The sequence below is a fragment of the Akebia trifoliata genome, chromosome 12 (assembly GCF_017979445.1).
Source record: "Akebia trifoliata isolate Shusen 1 chromosome 12, ASM1797944v1, whole genome shotgun sequence".
Classification (NCBI taxonomy): domain Eukaryota; kingdom Viridiplantae; phylum Streptophyta; class Magnoliopsida; order Ranunculales; family Lardizabalaceae; genus Akebia; species Akebia trifoliata.
In genome coordinates, this window is record NC_141386.1 from 207,988 (window position 1) to 223,696 (window position 15,709).

The 15,709-nt window shown below is 35.9% G+C and overlaps 2 protein-coding genes across 2 annotated transcripts; both read left to right on the forward strand.

Moving 5' to 3' along the window:
* Positions 1-783: 783 nt before the first annotated feature.
* Positions 784-4,919, forward strand: LOC147388403 (uncharacterized). Its single transcript, XM_086419622.1, has 9 exons — positions 784-1,070; positions 1,149-1,264; positions 1,450-1,564; positions 1,660-1,721; positions 1,819-1,870; positions 2,382-2,493; positions 3,429-3,527; positions 3,619-3,746; positions 4,071-4,919. Exons 1-9 carry the CDS (start codon positions 889-891, stop codon positions 4,813-4,815), a joined length of 1,611 nt encoding a protein of 536 aa, XP_086275748.1. The 5' UTR covers positions 784-888; the 3' UTR covers positions 4,816-4,919.
* A 3,184-nt stretch (positions 4,920-8,103) lies between these two features.
* On the forward strand, positions 8,104-14,894 carry LOC147388404 (P-loop containing nucleoside triphosphate hydrolases superfamily protein). The gene is made up of 10 exons (XM_086418724.1): positions 8,104-8,306; positions 8,628-8,700; positions 8,788-8,897; positions 10,557-10,700; positions 11,091-11,199; positions 11,337-11,704; positions 11,773-11,846; positions 11,931-12,235; positions 12,635-12,881; positions 14,044-14,894. The coding sequence occupies exons 1-10, from the start codon at positions 8,207-8,209 to the stop codon at positions 14,290-14,292; spliced, it is 1,779 nt and encodes a 592-aa protein (XP_086274850.1). The 5' UTR covers positions 8,104-8,206; the 3' UTR covers positions 14,293-14,894.
* Positions 14,895-15,709: the final 815 nt, after the last annotated feature.

The following is a 15,709-nucleotide window of genomic DNA, read 5'->3' on the forward strand; positions in this document are numbered from 1 at the left end:
CGTGAAAAGTTCGATTTCTATTTGATTTTGGATTGTAAAAATCTAGTCTAAAATTCGATAAATGAAAAATAAACGGCATATACTTCATACTTGTATTATCCATCTCATTAAAAAAAATTTGGTAATATGATAATGATGGTGATGATGAAATTGCTGATGTTAATGGTAATGGTGATGGTGATGGTGAAGGTGATGATAGGATGGTGATGGTAATAATTATTCCATTGATTTATAAAAGAAGACAAAAAGTCAAGGGACAATCATCAATTTGGAAAATTAAGTTGTAATCTCAAATAAATTTTGAGGGTTATGTCATTATTTTCTTTAAAGATAAAAGATATATTTGTAACCCAAAAAAGTTGATTCCTTCAAAATGTTGATGCGTGACTGCTTCCAAGTTGACTTGTTTTACACTTCGCAACATACAAATACAACAAATTACAGTAACATTTTTTATTCTTAATTTTATAAAAATTCGTAAAAAAAAAAGTATTTTATTAGTATTTTTAACGTAAAATAGGTGAACCATTTAAAATAGTTCAATAATTCTGAGAACATCATAGACAAAAAGGGAAAAAATCATGAATTTTTCAAGAATTAAATGGGTGATTAATTGCTAAAATGGTTCACAACTTCATTATCGATGCAAGCATGTCTTCCAAGAGGACAAAAATGGGATATCTTACGCACATAAGGCCCATTTATGTAAATTAATACAAAGAGCGGTTTTTTCACAACTTTTGAATTTCAAATTTGACTTACCGTTTTGGCTTCAACGGTCATATGCCTAAAACCCCAAAATCTCTCTCCTAAATACAGAGAAAACATGTAAATCTCTCTCCATTTCAATAAGACACCCAAGAGAGAAAAAAAAAAAAGTCCCCATTAATGGCCAGTTGTGAGGGAAAAAATTTCAGTGAAGGATCTCCAGAAGATTATGAAGAGCGGGAAGGAGAGTCAAGCTCTGAAGAATCCAATTCGGATGATTCTGAAGGAGACCCAACTTACGACATTATTGAAGAAACCTGTTCTGATTTTTCGAATCTCACCCTGAAGAAATCTAAGTCTCGGTTAGTATCTAAATATCTAGACCTATTGATGATAACGGGGTTGAGTTGGAATTAATTTAGCCCATTTGATGCTTGTAGAATTTCCCAAGTGATTGATTCTGCTTGCAAGATCGAGCTAGATGATGTGGAACTAAAGGTTCAAGACCTGAATGGGGATCAATCAAGTTTTGAGATAATTGAAAAGATCATTCAAGGTTAGTTATGATCATTTTGTTTATTTTTGTATTTATTTTGACCTTCTTAGACCTACCCTTTATGGAAATTGTTATATATGATCACACCAAATACCGAAAATGAGAAAAAAGTGGAACTTATAATCCTTCTATTGGGATTTATGTGCAAACATTTACCGTTCTTTGTCTTAATTTGAAAATCACAGCTGGTCAGTTGGAGAAACTAAAAGTTGAACAATGCAAGGTTTATTTGAGGAAGAATGGTTTGAGACTAACAGGCAACAAAGACGTTCTAATTGAACGCATTAGAGAACATCTTGGGTAATTTATTTTTAATTGTACCCAATTGGTTTAATAGATATATCATTTTAATTGTTCATTTGATCTTATTTTGTTCTTTAAATAATGTATTTCAGGATCATAGCTGGAGGTGGAGAAAATAAGTATCCGGTATCTAGCTTTGTGTTAAATTGCAAAGGTTGTCTTTAATTCTTAAAGAAAAAGAGAAAGTTTAGTATCATGGGTTTAGTTCTCTATCGTGTTTCTTTCCTAATAGATGATGGGATTGTGTGTAGGGGATGCATGCACTGGAGATGTGGTAATGTTTGAACAGAATGTTTATGAAATGTAAGCTTTAGAACTATTTCATCTGCAACCAAAGATTGAAGAAATCTAAAAACTATATTACTTGGACCTCCTTATTGATTTGAGGGCAGCCAGCAATGGGATACTAAAATCCAGAGTTAGCATTATAAGATAATAATCCATTTTCTAGTATACATCTCTTGCATAGAGCCATTGATTTGGACTGTCGATTAATGGGCTTCTCATGAGAGATATTGTTGCAAAGAAATCATTGTGGTGATCCCGAATCGATTGCATTGTTTGAACTTTTTCAACAATCTTGGAGTGACACTTGAAATGGTTTGGACCATCTGATCGGGTATTTGTTTGGCTAGTGAGCCCTCATTCGTCGAATGATCCAAACTCCATTGCAAATTCAGCATATGATTTAGAGAACCTGTAATATTATAGTTATAATCTATATCACTAAGTTCTCTCCCTTTTTTATTTTTATATTTTAGAATCTAGTAATTATCCAGCTTACATATCTAATTGGATTTTCTGTTTTGTAAAGGTATAACATAGCATCTAGGAGTGCCACAGGTCCTCCATGTGGTAGTAGGATTGTTGCTGGTCGTATTGTGAAAGAAAGCTATGGTTCTGCGAAGCAACAACATACTTTTACGGTGAGCTTCCATTGACCATCCATTTTGAACACAAATTGAATTTTGTTATTCCTTCCTAATATTGGAATGATTAGAATATAATCAACATTGAAGGATTACGTACTTTAGAATCTCATTACACACAATAATGTCTTTATCAAAATTTTGTCACAATTGATGTTCTCATAACAAAAATACTATGAGTCCATTCATAACACCGTATGAATATATTCAATCATGGTAAGGGAATTTGCTCATTCTAGTAAGGGAATTTGCTCCAGTCTCCTGGTAATTTTTATTTTGATTGAATATATTCAATCATGGCTTGAGTATTGTAGAGCGAAAATATCCATGATATGTAGTATAACTTTCAGAGAAATGCCCTTTACTTGTTATTGTTTGTTAGGTTGGTTGTATTAAGATGTATATAGGTGTTTTACAGTTGCTCTTATGGTTTTGAGACTTGCTCAAGCATTCTGACAAGCAACTCACAGATATTCTGTTTCTCTCTACTTTTCGTGGCTCATTGATGAAAAATGCTGAGAAATTTAAAATTTTCCAAACAAGGAAATACTGAACTCGCTGGTAGTCATTCAGGTGACAATTATATTCTAGATTAGACTAAATGTAATTAACTAATTGATTTAGATAGGAAATATTGGTAAGGGATTGCATGGATAAAGTTAAGTACTATGCAGAGTGAGCATAGAAAATCTTAATCATTCAAAGAAAAGTTGCTTAAATGCTCTTATTGACCAATGCTGCTTTTGAACTTTGTTCAACCAAGAAAGAATTAATCATTCAGCTGGATCACTCTCCCATTAGAGATGGAAAATAAGGCAAAGTACATGGATTTAACTTATCATTCTATTGCATATTGGTTAGCAAAATAAATAGTTAATTTTTTATATTTGATCCTAATGTTTGTTTGATCCCAATGTTTAACATGCTGATAGATTGAAGTGCTATGGAGCAAAGGAGATAAACCACTACCTCCACTTCATCCTCTCTTAATCAAGGGAAGGAACCTTTACAGACTTAAGACAATGAGGCAGGTGGGTCACATCACGTGTACCTATTTGTTTTTTTGGGGGCGATTAATCATTCTATGATAGGGAAGCTAATCCTCTCCCTTGTCAAGTTTAGAGATGGCCTGAAGAAGAGGATAGGAGGAAAGTGTTGCTGGAAAAGCATTCCAGAGGTTCTTTTGCAAGGTCCAACAGAGAAGTAAGGATCCAAGAGAAGGAAATGAGAAAAATGCTCAGGGGACAAAGGTGAACCTAAGAACTTTCTTTTGTGACTTATATGTTGATTCCTACACTAATGGCAAGACCTTTTTTTTACCAATTTTTATAAGCTTAATGTCCAAATGATGCGCAGACATCAATTCGGTGAGTTACTTACTGAAGTGATACCAAAGTTTCCTTCCAAAACTGAGACAACCTGGTTGATTCATACACCTGATGCTCACCTCATGTCGTAAAAGGATTTTTATATGGAACTAGTACAGTTCGTAGAATCTAATTAACTCTCTTGTATTCAGTTTATGGGTGATTTAACTCTCTTGTATTAATTTTAACTTCACTTTAACTATGCAGGGTAACGAGAAAGGATGGCAGCAGCACCATCAATGAACAGAACAGACAAACCCGGCCAGATTCAATAAAATCCAACATTTCTCAACGACCAAGTGACCAGCCTCAAAAACGGCAGCAACCCTTTGAATCAAGAATCCTTCAGGAACAAAATATTCAATCTCAACAACATAATAAAACTGTTATCCCACAGAACACAATTCTTACTGATATCCCACGAATCATACCCCAGAACCCCAATAATTTTGAACAGAAAACTTTGGTCTCAGAGAATCCAATCAAATATCAGAACACAAATGTTACCAAACGGTATGACAGCATTGCTGAAGTTGAGAACCATCGATATACTGGATTTTCCATTCCGAATGGGCAGCGTGACTTTTCAGCAAAAGATCATCGATCTCATGTTCAATCCTACCCAATATTGAATTCTCCTCCTCAGAGCCCGATGCGCCACTTTGCTACAAAAGATCATCAATTTCATGCTCGACAGTACTCAAATGCAAATTGTTCATCGGATAGGTTTTCTCACAGGCAGCCAAGGACAAGCTTGAATTCTCCTCCTCGAAGTCCGCATAGGTGGCACCCGATGCCACGACAGATGTGCCGATTCTATGCTCAAGGGAGGTGCTACTATGGAGATAACTGCAAGTACCTGCATGGAAATATAGAAAAATGTGTGCATGGTGAGAGGAGAGAGCAAAGGTGGCCAAACAGGCAAAATTATTATGGTCAGCCACAATTTTAGGCAAATGCCATATCTTGCTGAGTTTTGAAAGGATCCAAATGTTTTGGATTAATTCTTCTTTTTCTTTGGGTGGGGGGGGAGGTGGGCTGAAATTTTTTGTGAAACTGATCCCAATTTTATAATGGGATTTTATTGGATCCGATTGAAATTTGGAGTTCTCTTTTAATCGCAGAATTAGGTCATTTAGGTTTTTTTTTTGAAAACATTTTTCCCTATTATATTTTCATCCTATAATACAACCATCCTGTCATGGACCTAGCTCTCATTACCTTTAGCGCCGTGGGACATTGAAGCTAAATCCATCTGATCTAGCTCAAGTCAGCCTTACCCCCCAAGTGTTTTAGGAGTCACTCCAACTCACTTAGGGCACACATACTCGAGAATTCTCATGCACACCCTCTTGTGTTGAAATTGGAAGCTTTTAATCATTCTTCAAGCTTTTGTAGGGCTCATCCCCTATTCCTGGAGTTGTGAGAAAGGTTACAACAATTTTTTTATAAGACATCACATCTTTAAAATCATCCTAAAATATCTACATATTATAGAACGTTCTCAAATTATCTAACTCCTAAAATCTAAAACTCTCCTAAGAAGATACATAGACACATTCTACAAGTTTTAACTAATGCACATGGAATACCACTAGAACGTTCTAGAATTTTTCTGAGTAGATCACACTTATTTAGAACTCTCCAGGTCTTTCTAGAAGTTTCTAACTTTTTTAGATCCTTTAAAATGGGGAAAACTCGGGTTGCATGGTATGCCCATGACAATCAGCTCACTAAATTCATACGAAAAAACTCAAATGCAGTACAAAACAAATAGTTTGCAAAGTCATGAATCAAGCAATGCCATTATTTGGGAATGTGAAGTCTGACATCTAGCAAAAGATGGAGTTAATAGGATATGTTTTCTCATTTAAGCGCAAGACAAGATTTTTCTTGGTCAAGACTTACCTATCCGACTGTAGTTTGTTCATCTCCTACAAAGAAACCCTGGTTGCAACGATCCACACAAAAGTCCGCTGGTCTTCTACTTTTTAGATACTGTGTACTCATTTCTTTCTCATTTTGTTAGATCTGTCAGTTCTCTTGGGTTTTGAATCTCAATTTCTCTGAAATGTTGCAGATTGTGTTGATTTTAAAAACATACTGTGGGTTTTCTGGTTGCACAAAATCTTGTGATCTCTAGTTAAGTTTGTCTTGAAAATCAAGCATTTCTAATGGACTTCGACGGTTCGAAGTTCGGATTTTGAAGGAGGAATTGAACAAAAGTTACAGAAGAATAATAGTCGTCTTAGCCAGGAAAGAGGACAAAACTTCCATGCTTTTTACCATCCAGAAGAATGCAATTGATCAAGGGTTACTTAACACAAAACTCGTGTATTATGAACGTGCACGCTAAGATTTCTTCTTTGCATTAGATAGTGGCACGTGATTGGAAGATCGATCATAGCAAATTAGTAACATTTCAGTGGCGAGACCCACGAACCTGTTCCTGGGTGAACAAGGAAGACTCAATTCAAACTCCATGAAGCAAGGTTTTAAGGTCACAAACTGTTTACTCCCTGAAAGGATTTTCAGTTAGTGATCCTCTTTATACATTGGCAGAAAATACTTGATATCCTGCATCCGATACATAGAAATGAATAATGCTGAAGTGACCCCAAGATTATACCTCAAATCACACACCCTGATGTGAAAGTGTGTAGGAACCATAGATGTTTTTCTTCGAAATACAAGTCAAAAAACATCTATGGTACCTACACACTTTCACGCTAGGATGTGCGATATGAGGTACAATCTTGAGGTCACTCCAACACAACTCCATTGAAATGTAAATTAACAACATAAATAAATTTTCGGTGGGAAAAAAAACTACTACAGATAGAACTACAGAAAAAAGATATGAAAGGATAAAGTATAAGTGAGAAGGTGAAGCAAAATCATAATAATGAGAATAAGGATGACCTCCACATGCCTCCTTAGGGTGACTTTTGAGTTGTGTCTGTCCAATAACCTGAGCCCTTTGCAGCATTGTGGATAACGGATGCATGTCTTATGAAGTTGAGGAATAACATAAACAAAAAAGATAGTGGTGGGTTTCTAACTACATAGAAATTCTGACCTCCTTCAAATTTTGTGATATTAGTTCTCTTGATGTAGGAAAGAACCAAACCTAAGACATGTTGACGGGGAAATCTGAAATTAACACATGGAAAAGAACAACATTTTAAGGATAATTTCCCCACATTTTGGTATTGTGAAATCAAGTCATCAGAGAAAATCTCCAAACGAGAATGAGAAGCCTAAGATCCCAACTTCATTAGAGACACATTAAGAATTCATTGCGACGTAGTAAAATCAGATACTACAACATAGTAACTCATGGAAGCTTCTACAAATGATTGTTAAAATTGATATTATTGACTTTGTCAAGATGAAATTGTTGACTTTGACAATGTGAAATTACTATAAAATGGATGAAATTATTGACTGACAAAGTGAAATTATTGACAAATTGAAGGAAGAAGAGAGATCAGAGAGGTAGAAAGGCTACATTTTGTAAATCAACATTATCAAGACAGACAAAACTCATAATAGTATCACAGTTACGAAGTTTGGTACTACACATAAAACATATTTCCTCTCTTGCGAATAAAACTATTCCATCATCAATTTTTACATAATTAAATCACAACCTTCACAAAATTGAGGTCATGGGTTAAGTCCAATTTACTCATTCAATGATAATAATAGAGAACTTCTATTGCCACATCAAGTATTACTAAGAGCAACCCACGAGTGCCATGCCAAACTGCCAATGGTTTGGTGATTTATAACATATTAATTGAAGTGACCTTAACTAAAGTTAGTGTGGCAATAAAATCTCTCAAAGTGTTCTCGAAGTATTGTAAATGGATTGGATCAGACCCAAAATTCAATCTGTTCCAATCTGATAACTCTAGTTCTAGATTGATGTTTTGGATTTCAATAAGGATGGATGCGATTCGATAAGGACCCGATCCAATAATATGTTAGAAAGTATATAAATTACATTATATATTTGTTGAAATTGTATTAAGTTTATTTAGATTTTGTATATAAATTGGGTTTGGCCCGATCCGATTGTTAATGGATCGGGTTTGGATCTTAATATTGAGTTTTGACAAAACCTGCGGATCTGATCCTATTCTTATCGGATCGGTACCAAATCAACCCCGATCCGATCCGGACCCGATCCATTGACAGCCCTAGATTCACCTCTCATTCGATTCGATAACCTCACGTCGAACTCAAATTCCACGTTTGTTTTCTGGCAGATTTGTGATATAGTACAGTGTGTTAGGTTAGTGCTAACACACGAGAAGCACTGATCCTAAAACCCTAACATGTCGACGACAACGAAGAAAGTGGGCAATAGTGAAATTTTCTCTTCTTGTTCTTTCTCCAGTCTGGGACTTCATCCCAACGTATGCGATCAACTCCGAGGTCTTGCTTTCTCTTCTCTTTATTTTCTAGGGTTTTGGACTGATTGTATATTCTAATTGAATTGGAACAGAGTTGGGAAAAAAAATCCAAGCGCCTGCTTGGATTTCTAGTTTTGTGCTTAATTGTGTGTGTGTGTGTGTGTGTGTTTGAGGAAAATATAGTGTTTTATGGCAATCCAAACAAGCTAAAAGGGAAATTCTTGCACAAAAAAAAAAAAAAAAAAAAAAAACTTTTTGAGTTAATTTTATATTTGTAATCTTCCACAGAAGCTGATATAGTTTTTTTTTTATTTTTTATAATGTACCGTAAAACTCTCGATAGAGAGATTGGGTTTCGAAGTTCCGACTCTGGTACAGGCTCAAGCAATTCCTGTAGTTATATCTGGACAACATGTGTATCCTTTTTCTCAAATGTTGAGTTGCATTTGTTTTGGGTTATATCCTGGAGAGTATGTGTTGGTTTCTTAATGCCAAATTTGTAGACTTGTTAATGCGGCTACTGGTACTGGAAAGACTATAGCATATCTTGCTCCAATCATTCATCACCTGCAGATGTATGAACCTCGAATTGATCGATCAGGCGGAACTTTTGGTATGTGTAGTTTAAAAAAATATGTTGTTTCTTTGTCTTGTGTAAAATTCACTTATTAGCATATATGATCTTCACTTGGGCTTATATCGGTTAATGTGATGGCAAGGCTTCTAATTAGCTTTGTTACTCTTTTATCCCCCTTTTGTTGGTTATAATTGTCTCATAGATTGACCATTTGTCCTAATTTCTGTTTTGGGCACATTTAACTATAGTGGCAAAGTTTGGATTCGGTAATTATTTGGTGGGGGTATCTTTTCAGGATTTTGCATTCTGATGGGATTCTCTTTGTGATACGTAGTCTTTTTTTATTGTATTGTAATTTTTTTAGTTTCTCTTGTACTGGCTTTCTTTTCATTTCTTCCCTTGTATGGGGGCTATCTCAGCCACCTTTTATTAATAAAATTTTACACTTATAGAAAATATTATTTGGTGGGGGTTTAATTTGGTCAATTCCGAAAAAAATCATACAATAATCGGGGAAATTTCAGGGAGCATACAAATGATGTTTTGGATTTCTTATTGGAACCCATCATCTTCAACATTCCTAAAATTCCCATCTTGTTTTTCACATTTGAATGTTGTAGACAATAAAACTTTGAGGGTGAAGGATAAAAATGTTACCATACTTCACAATCTATATCATAAAACACAACGGTTGTCTTCTTTCGCTGTTTGTTGTCCCCCAATGTTTTCAATTTTGCATGCATCTCGGGGAAAAATTTCAACTTTATTCCCTTTACGTTCCTCCCCTTTCCAAGAATACCCTTTCAATTTTATTGTCTTTTCTCTTCTACCCATTTCCAATAATACCCCTTCAACTTTATTTTTTTTCCCTCTTCAACTTTTTTTTTTTCAATAGTGCCACTCTAACTTTATTGCCTTCATTCTTCTACTCCTTTTCAAATAATACCCCTACAACTTCAGTGTCTCCCCTCTTTTACCCTCTTAACCCCAAAGAGGATGACTGTGCCCTAGGCACAGGCAAACTCTAGTTAACCGATAGATCACCAATTAATTTGTTGATTCACCAATTTAAACTGCTAGTTCCTTACTTGGAGAATTATGTGACTGTATTTAACTTCACTACCCATGGTATTGAATATCCTTTTCATCGTGTGTTTTGTTGGTGCCAAAATAAGATGCATGTTGGTAGAAGGTTGGGCTAGTAATGCTTTCTCTTCCAAAAAGAGATTCCTTTGGGCTATTCTTCCCTCGGCTATTGCTTGGGGGGTGTGGAATGAACGGAACAATAGGGTCTTCAACAATAAGACGAGAAGCGCTCATGGCAGTTTCTTAGAGATTTTGGGCTTGATGTACTTTTGGTCGAAACAGAAATTAGAGTTTAAAGGAACTACTTTTGATGATTTCGTTTTTAGATGGAACTCTTTATGTAATCATTGATGCTTTAATTTTTCTTTGTTTTGTAGCTCTTTGAGAGGCTTCCTCGGCCTCATTGTACTTTGTTTTCTTTTATCAATACATTACACTTATCAAAAAAAATGTATTGACAGTATCATAAGAAAAATTACAATATAAATGCTCCATATGTACATGTAAGGTATATCTTGAAAGCACTTCATTGGATATGATTTTATTTTCTTTATTGCCACAGTACTTACTTGATGATCTAGTGGGCTTAAATTAACAATTTGGTAATAGCGTTGGTGCTTGTACCAACGCATGAGTTATGTATGCAGGTTTATGAAATCCTGCAAAAGTTGCTACATCGTTTCCATTGGATAGTCCCAGGTTATGTAATGGGTGGTGAGAACAGGTCAAAGGAGAAGGCCAGGTTACGCAAAGGTATGTGCTAGTGTACCATTTCAGTTTCAGGTTTTTCTGTTGTATATCTATTTCGTGGGTGCTTTCTAGTTTTCTTTTTTTCTTAAAGCATGTAGGCTACACCTCTACTAATGGATCTGTTAGATCAGTTGTATGTGACATAAGTTCTGGCACTTTTTACCTAGGTAGCATGGAATAGCCTACATTTATATGTGATATCTTTTTACCGCAAAACTTTGTTCATCCAAATTTTGAAAGCAACATGATTTTATATTTGCAAGTTTCTTATATTTATGGTGAGTCATGTTTCAGTACATTCTGGCAAAGGAAGCTGCACACTTATTTGTTATGGAAGCACTCTTGTTTCTGTGTAATTTGAATTTTTTTTACCTCACATTGGTTCATTTCTAGGAATATCTATTCTTGTTGCAACTCCTGGACGTCTTTTGGATCACTTAAAGAATACAGCATCATTCTTGCACACAAACCTGCGCTGGATAATCTTTGATGAAGCAGATAGGTATGACCTAGTGTCCATTGATGCAATTAGTGTTTCACCACTTCATCTGTTGCACAAGATTGCATTATGATGTCATAAAATAACTAGGGTGCATTCACTCTTCTTATTTATGCTTCTTACATCTTTGAATTCCCCAGGATTCTGGAGTTGGGGTTTGGTAAAGAAATAGAGGAGATACTTGATTTTCTGGGTTCAAGGCGAAATGGGTCTGTTAGCAAAGAGAGCGCAGCCTTGAGTCATTCTCAGACCAAAAGGCAGAACTTACTATTATCGGCAACTTTAAATGAAAAAGTAAATCATCTAGCTAAAATCAGTCTAGAAAATCCAGTTATGATTGGTATTGATGAGAAGAAGATATCTGCTGAGCTGCCAAAACCATCAAGTAAACATGTTAGGCTTTCAGGATCAGATGTAAATGATGAACCAGAATACCCCCCCACACTATTAAGCTGTGCAAATGCAGATTATAACCTTCCTGCTCAATTAGTTCAGAGATATGCCAAAGGTACTTCTTTTTTGCTGAATGATTGGTAGCATGGTATAATAATTTTGGCTAATAATTATCTTCTACAGTTCCGTGTGGTTCGCGGCTAGTGGTACTTCTTTCCATTCTTAAAAATCTCTTTGAAAGAGGAACTTCCCAAAAGGTAATTCTGACTTCTCAATTTCTTGAGTAGTTTTTCCTTGATGTTCTATGGGGTATAATTATATGTTTTATATTCTGGAAACAGATTGTCGTGTTCTTCTCAACATGCGATGCGGTGGATTTCCATTATTCGCTCTTAAGTGAATTTAAGTGGTCATCTGATTCGCAAATAGAAATTTACAGGAAGCAGGCCTTGATCAAGTGTCGAACTTTCCGCTTACATGGAAATATGGAACACGAGGGTCGTAGAACCACATTTCAAAGTTTTAAAAAAGAGAAATCAGCTCTTCTTTTGTGCACAGATGTTGCTGCAAGAGGCTTAGATTTTCCGGAAGTTACATGTATTATTCAGTACGATTCACCAGGGGATGCTAGCGAATATGTGCATAGGTATCTATATACTTGTTCTATTTGGATTTTTTTTTATTATTCAAGTATATTTGCTCAATATTCACCCTGCCCCCTGGAAGAGCTCGACGCTCTAACTAATCTTTTTAATGAGTTATGATGCAGTATTTGACCCTCCCTCCCCCAACTTGCATGCCACATCATTTGTGTGGCACTCAAGTGAGGAAGGTTCAATTCATTCAGGTCAACCACCTTTTGGATTAACCTTAACTTGGAAGTCATCCCAATCAAATGATCCTCACTATTAAACAAATGAATTTCTTTTGTGAACCATATGGATGGACGTTCCAGAAAATGATCATTTATGGTGCAACCTCTAAATTTCTTTTTCATGGTGACTTGCTGGTGCAACCTCTAAATTACTGCCACTATATGTTGCAGGGTTGGAAGAACTGCTCGATTAGGAGAAGAAGGAGATGCCTTGTTATTCCTACAGCCAGTTGAAATGGATTATTTGCAAGACCTACAGAAGCATGGTGTCTCACTGAAGGAGTACCCCCTTCTCAAGGTCTTGGACAGTTTTCCCTTATATGGTCTGAAGCATCATATCAAAAAGTTTGTTTCAATAGAGATGCATCCATGGGTGTTATTTCTGCAGAGGGCTCTCGAATCCTTCATCACCGTAGAGGTATGATGAACCTTTTATGTTATTCTTGTTTACTGTGTTGTTGAAGGCACACTTAATCACAAGGTCGATTTAGCATAATTCAAGCTTATTAAAAATGCCACTTTTTCATGGGTAAGCTGGACTTGACCCCATGACTGCAAAGTTGTTTTGCAATGTGTCAAACCGACTGAGCTATGTGTCTAAAAGCCCATACAGGCATGGTCATCAGGTGAGAGCCTAGTCTACCATACAGGTTCAATTCCGGGGCTCTTCTGCGTGTTTTGAGAACGTTGCTTCTTTAATATTATAGTTTGATCTCTTATTGTCTTCTTTTAGGTTGCCATTTATTTGCACAGATATTTGACCTTATTTTCCCAGCTTCCAATTTGATTTAGTCGGTGACAGATCATAAACTGGCTCCTATCATGAATGCAAGTTTTATATTCTTAAGATTTGCCCAAGCTGTGAACCAGTCTTGAGTTGGCTCAACGGATTTAGAGTTCTTTATTTGGTTGACGAACTTTTTGGCAAGTCTTAAATGTTCAAAAATCTAGTTTAAATTTCAAATTCTGCGTCGGATTTCTGAAGTTATAGACTGAATATTTTCAGCTTATGACCAATTTGAGTCAAAGCCTACTTTCAGTGGAAAAGGTTTGACCCAGAGTCAATTACATGGAGTTTCCACTTGTTTCATTTTATTCCTTCTCTATCATAAACTAAAGGGCGTAATTTGGTGCACCCTGTTTCTGATAAATTAATTGCTATTGATATTTTCCACTAAAGGTGAGAAGGGGGATGGCACCCGGTTATGAGTAACACGGGGTGCCCTGACGACTCCCCTATCCAATACTTATACATTGTGTTTAGAAAATAGTGATTTTTTTCCCTCCCCTTTCTGGGGTAAACTTTCTTATTTTATAATAGAAACAAAGAATGAGTTCTGGGTAAAAATTTCACTGAAACCCTTGGTTATCATTTACATTAGAAACAGAGAATGAGTTCTGGGGTAAAATGTTCACTCAACTCTCAAAGGTGAGACCACATTTTGTGATAACTCTTTTATAGATTGTATTATTGTCTAGACAACTCGCCCTCCAGATTCTTCCACTTTCAAAACTTCAACTGTTTCATGTCTTCATTCTATTTTTCAATGTTGACCTGGCTCCTATTCTTGTCGTTTCAGCCAAAATTGAGGAAGCTAGCAAAGGATGCATTTTGTTCTTGGGTCCGAGCTTACACAGCACACCGTGGTGAGTTAAAGAGGATTTTCATGGTGAAGAAACTTCACCTAGGACATGTAGCAAGGAGTTTTGGGCTAAAAGAACAACCCTCTTTGGTTGGGAGATCATTCCAAATGCAAAACAAAAAGAGGAAGAGGGAGCAGAAATCAAAAGGGTTGTCGAAAAGAAGAAAGGTCCCAAGTAAGACATGACTACAGATTATGTGCAGGCAGGTATTATCCATCAGTTTTGTAAAGTAGGCTGGAATCAACTCAAGATTCGATAACATCTGATTGAGCACACTTTGAAGCATAGGCAATTTGTTTGCCTTAGTTGATTGAAATGAAAATGGAAATTGGATCTGAACCACTGAAGTGCTGGCCTGCTTTGGTGTCTCTAGTTGGGCTTTTTTGCGAGGTAACTGGCCTGGAGCGTTATTGTGCCTTGTTTTAGAATTATACAATTATAATTTATCCATTTTTCTCTCTCCCTTTCTTGTTTCAAAGGCTTGTAATGAATTAAGAAAGAGTAGTTTTAAGTTTTTACTACTGTTTTTTTTTTTGGATGGGTAAGCTGGTCTTGAACCCACGACCTCAAGGTTGCCTTGCAATGTGTCAAACCAACCGAGCTATGGTCTATAAGCCCAGTTTTATCTACTGTTATTTTCACTAAAATACACAAACATAGATCGAAGGATTTGTTACCCATACCCTTGGTACACTATGCCCTGAATTTTCTATTTATTGATCCTCTACTTGGGTCAGATTGTTGTAAGAACATTTGGTTTAGTTATGTAATAGTTTTTTTAACGCCAGTTCTTTTGTTGGGCACATGTTTTCTTTTAATATAGTTCCTAGCATTAGAGGTTTGTTGAAATTAGTGTCAAGTCCTCACCTTTGAAGTGATCTCTATCATGTTCAATGGAAGCATAGCTGGGCTTGTCTAGTCTTCTCTAATGGTAAACAAAGACTGCACTGATCACCATCAAAGTACTTTTGTCGCGCTTATGGAAAAATGTTGTTCATATACATTAAACATAAAGTATAGATGTACATTGCATACTTAAATAAAATATTAAAACTATAGCTTATATGCTCCCTTACAATTGTCAGTTCATGTCCCTATTTAGATCACAACATGGTAGATCTAGAACTGACCTGATAAGACATTGGATACATATAAAATATTATCTTATCTCAAAGTTTTGGCCTCATTGATGAGTGATTTATAGCCATTGGAAAGCACCTAATCAAACAGTCGAATATATGAGAGGACGGGAAACCGCATGCCAGCACTTACTCTTGAGTGTCAGCTCGACAAGAGAGACTAATTTATGTATGAATCACTATAATAGTCTCCTTTCCACGTTAGTGCAATAAAATAGGTCCTAAAGAAAAACTGAGAATTATTTTTATATTGCCGACTTCAGGAATGGAGGATGGTGCAAGCTTGGTGGGAGACAAGCAATCATCCTCAGATTCCTTAACAGAGACATATTTAAAAGATGGTTCCCTAGATGCTTCAATAACCTTTCTCTGCTCATGATCATTTGTGAGACCATAACTTTTGTAGTTGAATTAGGTTAATGTACTAGATTCTTCCAGGGTTTTGAATGAATGATCTGGGGTT

What these genes read in the sequence shown, in the direction of transcription:
- LOC147388404 (XM_086418724.1), top strand. Translation starts at nt 8,207, where the DNA reads ATGTCGACGACAACGAAGAAAGTGGGCAATAGTGAAATTTTCTCTTCT. An exon ending in TCGATCAGGCGGAACTTTTG is followed by an intron (nt 8,898 to 10,556) that starts GTATGTGTAGTT and finishes ATTTGGTAATAG; the next exon opens with CGTTGGTGCTTGTACCAACG. An exon ending in GAAGGCCAGGTTACGCAAAG is followed by an intron (nt 10,701 to 11,090) that starts GTATGTGCTAGT and finishes GTTCATTTCTAG; the next exon opens with GAATATCTATTCTTGTTGCA.
- LOC147388403 (XM_086419622.1), top strand. Translation starts at nt 889, where the DNA reads ATGGCCAGTTGTGAGGGAAAAAATTTCAGTGAAGGATCTCCAGAAGAT. An exon ending in CTGAAGAAATCTAAGTCTCG is followed by an intron (nt 1,071 to 1,148) that starts GTTAGTATCTAA and finishes TGATGCTTGTAG; the next exon opens with AATTTCCCAAGTGATTGATT. An exon ending in AATTGAAAAGATCATTCAAG is followed by an intron (nt 1,265 to 1,449) that starts GTTAGTTATGAT and finishes TGAAAATCACAG; the next exon opens with CTGGTCAGTTGGAGAAACTA.